Source organism: Coptis chinensis, chromosome 6 (assembly GCF_015680905.1).
Source record: "Coptis chinensis isolate HL-2020 chromosome 6, ASM1568090v1, whole genome shotgun sequence".
Classification (NCBI taxonomy): Eukaryota; Viridiplantae; Streptophyta; class Magnoliopsida; order Ranunculales; family Ranunculaceae; genus Coptis; species Coptis chinensis.
The window spans coordinates 88333039-88340237 of record NC_141461.1 but is presented as its reverse complement, the minus strand read 5'-3'; the positions used below and the strand labels follow the sequence as shown (position 1 = coordinate 88340237).

The 7199-nt window shown below is 33.5% G+C and overlaps 1 protein-coding gene across 1 annotated transcript; it reads left to right on the top strand.

The window, feature by feature from the left end:
* Positions 1–5175: 5175 nt before the first annotated feature.
* LOC147495204 (ethylene-responsive transcription factor CRF4-like) lies at positions 5176–6854 on the top strand. Its single transcript, XM_086563809.1, has one exon. The coding sequence runs from the start codon at positions 5551–5553 to the stop codon at positions 6649–6651; it is 1101 nt and encodes a 366-aa protein (XP_086419935.1). The 5' UTR covers positions 5176–5550; the 3' UTR covers positions 6652–6854.
* The last annotated feature ends 345 nt before the right edge of the window (positions 6855–7199 follow it).

Below are 7199 nucleotides of genomic sequence, written 5' to 3'. Positions count from 1 at the left end.
GTGAAGATGACGGACGATTGGTACCGTAACTGGCATCGGAATCTCGGTTACTAGAAACGATATATTGACTAGGAGTTTCTTGTTTTATCTTTAGATTGAGTCTAGAGAGAAGATCTCTGAAAGTGACCAGAGTTGTGAACTGAGACAGATTGCTGCTCATGTGGATACCTTTGTTAAAGAAGAGATTCGGACTCCATAAATAGAAAATGTAACCAATGCTATCTCTTTTTCTGCTAATGAAGAGACAGAGAGAGAAATTAAGAATGGACAGCCTGATACTTCAGTTGTAGCTGAATCGGAAGAAAAAGATTCTTGTAACTTACATGTTCCTGACGCCAGTGTGAACATTGATGAAGGCTATAGTAGTCAGGATGTGGTCAAGGAGCCTGAAGTGCTGGAAATTCAGGATAAACAAAAGAAAGAAGAGTCTCATTCAATTGGGGAATTGCACGATTCTGGTTTAAATAGGAACCCCGAAATTCTACCCGCCAGAGAACACCGTTTTCAAGCTCCTCTTTCTCGTCGTCCGGGTGGCCTTGGTGGCGCCGCTCCATTGATTGATCATTTTGATGTTATATAGACACATTTTGTAAAACTATATTTACATCCACCTAATTTTTATAGATGTTTTTTGACATTTGAACCAGTCTAACCAGAAATATGAATTTACATATGGGTTATGGAAATATGAATTTACATATGCAAATATGAAATTTCATAGACGTTTTTTCTGACATCTGACAGGTGACACAAGTTATGTAAATATGAATTTTCATATGTAAATATAAATTTACATAGGATGACGTTAGCCCGGTTTGTCCTTAAGTCGAAATTATAAGTAAAGATTGATGACGTCAGCCCGGTTTTTATAGGGGTATTTTGGTCTGTTTTGGCTTTAATGTTATGTTTTAAATAATATGGAGGTTTTATGCATGTGTTCGGTTAGAGGGGTTTTTATGCTGGTTATGTATCAACTAGGGAGATTAAACCCAAAATCTATGCTATAACAGTGTCTTCCGGACTTCGTTAAATATCTAAATATCGTGGAAAATATTTATTTTTCCGAAAATTTTCAATTATTAAAATATATTGCTACAAATTTGTCAAAACTGCTTAGACGTTAGACCTACTTTATGCAACTAACTCTAATAAGCAACACAAAACAAAAACTAGAACTATGGTGAAGATTTTAAAGAAGTTTCTATGGAATATCATGTAAAATTAAAACTTTAAAAGTAAGTATTTTTTATTTGTTCATTTATGTAACAAAAATATTTTGTATCATTGACTGCAATAATGTTGTTATTGACCTGCCTGCCTACAATTGTTCAAATTTGCTTGTATGTATCTACAAAAGTTATTGTCAGCTAATTAGAATCAGAACAACCTTAAAATAAATTCAATGGAGACAGAGATGCATATGAGAACTAGAAAACGGGTAATAAACCAAGAACCAAGTAAAGAACAAACCGGCAAATGATACGAAACGAACCTAATTCTTGTTCTATTCTACAACGATAACTTGTCAACCAACTTTCGATGCGGAGAGCTTACCCACCAATCATTGAGTGACACGTACGCCATCTTTGGACGGACAAGAAGTTTTGAAGTCTCGTTCTAACTTCTAACTCCTAAGTATAGCGCGGCATTTTTTAAATAAATTAACCTCATTCAAAGTTGTATGTGGGTTGAAACACAACACGAGACGCACCCCAGAATATCAGAATATGGCTCTTAGCCCCTTGATAGGCAGCAAGGTCTTTAAGTTAAAACCTTTAAAGTACGCACCTCCTAACACGGACACGGCATAGACGCGCGTCGAACGTGGTCAACAGAGTTAAGATGCAGTCAATTAAATCGGACGCGGATCAAAACACAGTCAGGACGCAGATTTTGGCTTAAAAAAATAAAAAATAAATCAAAATAATATTAAAAAACTCATTTTTTTATTTTTTGTTTTGTTAAGACTTATAACATATTTTTAAAGTTTGATTAGAAAATATTAAATTTAATTTTGTAGTTATATATATTTAATAGTTTTGAATTTATGAATGTTGATACATTTAATTTAGTTTTAAAATTTTAATTTATATAAAATAAAATTATAAATATTAATTAATTTCTGCGTTCTATGCCGCGTCTGCAACCTATTTTTAAAATATAACCGAGTCACTACATCAGTGTCCACGTCTGTGTCCGTACAACATAGGTTAAAACTATTATTAGGCATTTAGGCCTAGCAGCAGTTTGGATAGCAAATAAGCTCCACTGCGTATGGAAATAACAGTATCATCACGCTATCACGTTTCGCTCTAGACGAGTGTCAAAAACCACGAACCATCACGAGCGAGCCAGAAGGCACTAGCCAAAGACCCAAAGCCCACAAGCCCCACCAATTAGTATTATTATTTTATAAAAATCTTATAGCCATACCTTATGTACGGAATACAGTATATATCTTTGTATCTTTGTACTGTCAAGCAACACTTGTTGAGAAAAGACATATGGGTGTTAGCTTCCCTGGCCTACATACCACATCATACGTTGAAAACATTAAAAAGAGGAGGCAAGGCAAGTGGGCTGGGAGTGGGGAACTGTAAATCTGCCACAAAGCCCTGAGTCGTACAAAAAACAACTTATAAATGGCGGCAAATTCAAGAGTATTCCCAGGGAAATCTTAGCTGTAAATCGAAAGGTAAAAATAGTAAACCAAATCACGGTAACTTTTGGCAAAATATCCTCCAAAATCTTTTAGCCAACCCCACATCGTTACTGTCACCCATATGCTGAATAACCATTATACCCTTGGTAATTAATTAAACTACGACATGAGTAATTAATTGGACGAGTCACCCAACGATTTGACCGACTTGTTTAAGTCACGAGTTCACGTGACCTACTGCATTGCTGAATCAGCTTCGAATTTAATAAATTATTATATGCCACGTGTAGCAATCCTGATAAACATCTAAATGCGGCGAATGGTAAAGAATCTCCCGTTGTGGACCAAAACATGGGTAAGGAGTTGTACCATAAAAGTCCAAATACATAAATTCAAATAAATTCTATTAAGATTCTAATTGTATTTGGGGCAATGATTCACTGCAATCTCATTTGAAAGCGGTAATCTTACTAACGTGCAAAATTCTACTTCATTTTTTTTGCTACTTTTTATTTGCAATTATTTTGTAAAATTGATGTTAAATTAGTACTATATTATGATTATTATCTCTAAGGTCTCTCAAAATTTTAATGTGATACTACTTAATTGTAGAGTTTTAAAAGGTGGAGTATTTGTTTCAAGAGACCAGCTATGGGTAATAAGGTACTGAGACCATATACCTATCCATCTATTTAACACACTAACGCGTTGTTTTTTATTTAACAAACAAAAACACCCAAATATAAACTAAATCTTCGTAAAATCATATCGTCTTCCTCCAAAGTCTCAAACTCAAAATAATATAATATTTTTTCATCTTAATATCCAAAATCAAACCTATGAAGAGGACAAAGGAACTACTACACCAAAAAAAACTCCCTAAACTAAAAAAAACAACTTAAACGGCAGTAATTGAACAACCTAAGACAATATTTGGTGGGTATCGAATATATAGACTAATACAATATCTCTTTACTCATCAAAATTCGTATTGAGCTCATATTTGACATTCATGGTTTCTAGCCATCAAATTCTTAGACTCATATAGCAACATAAAAGTCGGATGCAATCAAAACTTATAAATAAATGACAAACGATCTTAAATTAAAGCCTTAAACTTATGGGTGTCTTACTTTCCAGTAATGTGCGTGAATTTCATTTGTTCTCAATCACTCATTACATTATATTGTTTTATCTAAAAAATCCATTTTGTTAGAGGAGAAAGATGAAGATGTTTTGGGTTTGTTTTGGAGAGAGACATTTGGGGATTTATGTGTTTTGTTTAGTTCGTGAGAATGCTGAATGTAGCATATTTATTTATTAATTTTTTAATTAAGTAAACAAAGAGATAAAGAAATAGAAAAGCGGGAGTAACGTCTGTTAAATGTATAGACAAGTGTACGGTAGATTAATGCGGTTATTGAGATTTGATCTTAGTATCCGGTTATTGCATAGGCGAACTCTTATTTCAATGTCAACCATATTAGCTTCAGATAGTAAAGCAATTGGCATCAACAAGCTACTCTCCTCTAATTATACAACCCAACACAATATTTTTTGAGCAACATACATTGAACGTAAAAAATTAGTGGCTCTCTACGTTATAAATAGTGGAGTGCTCTTGATGGCCAAATAATTTAACATTTTTACCTATAATGCCGCATAATTTTTATCATTTACAAAAACTATTTTTTCCAACTAATATGTTATGTGTATTGATAAGATAAATGTATAAGTACAATCAATTAATACTATTTAATATTAAATTTGTACTTTTAATTTGGTTAAAAAAAAAAAAAGATTCGCTAGTCAATTTGGTCATTGAAACGTTAAACATTTATTCTTTGACAGAACATTTGCTGGAATACTTTTTTTTTTTTGGAAACCTGTCATGCCTTTTTCTCTCACGAGATTTTTTTTCCAACTAATACATTGTGATAAAAAAAAAATGTCCGTTTAATATTGTATGATTATTAAAATACTATATGACAATAAATAGTGCAATCTTAAATGAACGTTCAAAAGTAAAATTAGACACGTTGACGCTAATTTCACATTGTTTTTATTTAGCAACAAAATATTCGTTAATACATCTGGCCATCTAAAATTTAAACGAGGTTCTTTTCTGACAAAAACATTAGCTGGAAAATTCATTTTCTTTAGAAGATTTGTCAAGAAAAACGTGTTTTCCAGCTAATATGCTATGTGTTAAAGATTGACCGTTTAAACTTTTATTTTCTTTCTCATTTAAATGATAATAAATACTAAAAATTAAATAAAGATTAGGAAAAAAAAAATGCAGAAATTTATGTTGATTATAGAAACTAGTGTACTTCTACATATCTCAATATCTATCAAAGGCAGTCTTAACTTTCTTCCAGTGAGGTAGGTCTTCCAGATCACTCCTTAATAATTTTCTTAAGAAAAAATTTGTAGATATTTAGAAAATAATAAAAAATATTATTCCATAAATTTCGATTTCGGCTGTTGGGATCCTATAAAACAGCCGTTTCTCTCAGTGTTTTGGTCTCCACTGAACTCTCTTTCATTCATCATCTCTTGAAACAACTGTTTCTCTCCTCAAACTCTATCTCCTTCCATTTGATTCAAAGCAGAAACCAACATCAAACAAGAAAGAAACCTTTGAACCTTACTCCATTTAGAATATATTCATTTCTATTCTTCTTCCTTTGTTGACAACGAAACCTCACTCTCCCCATTTGGAAAGATTTCACACTTTCCTCTTTCTCTATATACAACTTTTCTTCTAAAATCAAAACTTCCCCTTTATTTCTCACCGCTCCTTGTTGGCTCTCCCTCAAATCTAGAATAAATTTCTTGCTTTCATCCTCTTTGTCTTGAAATCTCTGATGTGAAGATACCCAACCATGGAGACAAGCTTTTATCCACCTATCAAATACACAGAACACAAAAACATTACAAAGAAACTCATCAAACCTTCTGTTAAAAGAAGCCCAATCACAGATTCATCTAGTCTTTCTAGTAAAAGAGTTGTTAGATTTTCAGTAACCGATAACAACGCAACAGATTCGTCTAGTGATGAAGAAGACGAGTTCTTTACTCGACATAGAGTCAAACGTTACATAAACGAAATCGATATTGAGTCTTGTACTCCCGAACCAGCTAAAGTGAATGTTGGTTTGAAGAGTAGATCAAAGAAGAGTCTTGAAAACAAAGCAAATAAAAGAACGAAGCTAGTTACTACTGGTGGTGTTGAAGGTGGTGTGGTGAAGAAGTATAGAGGAGTACGACAACGTCCATGGGGTAAATGGGCAGCTGAGATTAGAGATCCTGCAAGGCGAGTACGTTTATGGCTTGGTACTTTTGATACAGCAGAACAAGCTGCTTTGGTTTACGATAAGCATGCGATTAAGTTACGAGGACCTGATGCTTTGACCAATTTCGGCCCCAACAGTCAACAACAACATCAGAACCTAGTACAAGAACATGAGCAAGAGAAGAAGAGGAAGAAGAAGAAAACATCAACAACAACGACAACAACATCTTCTGTTGTTGTTAAACCAGAGATAAACCTTTCTTCAGTTTCTGGTTACGACTCTTCAGAAGAGTCTCACAACATTTCATCACCAACGTCTGTTCTTCGTTTTCGATATTCTTCTTCTTCTTCAACTTTAAAAGAAGATGGAGAACATCAACATTTGAGTACACTGAAAGAAGTGAAGAAAGAAGTACAAGAGTTTCAAGATGAGACTACTGCAAATAGTTCGGATGGTGGGTTCGTTGGCGATTATTTGCCGTTAGATGTGCCGTATTTTAACGATTTATTCGATTTTGGACCACCTCTAGGAGATGAGTTTTTTGGTGATTTGAGTTTACCACATCTTGAAGATAATTTTGTGGGTGATAATAACATTTATTCTGGGTACAAGGAAGATTTCAAGATATCAAGTATACGAGTTGAAGATTATTTCGATGATGTTTTTCCTTATGAGAATGTATTAGCTTGACCGATTTATCGGCAAACAGTTTTGTACCGACGGGAAGAGTGAGATATCGGTAGCATTTTTGTTTCCATGTTTCTATTTAGTAATTAGTATATATAGTTTAGTATTATTTATGCCAATTTTTTTGTTAGTGTTCTCTATTGAAATTAATAGAGAACAGAGTGTTTGAAATTTTTGGAATAGAAAGAGCGTGGTTATCTTTTTTTGATCTTGTGTTGGTTGATAATTTTGTGGTGTGTCATTAGGCGCGAGAATCAAGTGTGAATAAGTCATGTTTTTCTTTAATTTTGCTGTTCTTTGCCTTTCGGCAATTTTAACTTTTTGTTCAACGTTTTTCTAAACAAGTTGTTGCTGCACGCGGCCATAGATAGAAGGTACTGAAATCTCTTGCCGTGGAATGCGTTACACAAAGTAGGCAATAAATCAAGCCATTAGTTGGATGTTAATTGGAAAATAATATTACTTTGACTTGTAAAGTTGTGTTTCTATTTTTGGTTTGATACTGTTGGATGTTGTTGTCTTGCATCTTTATGAATCTAAATCAGTAAATC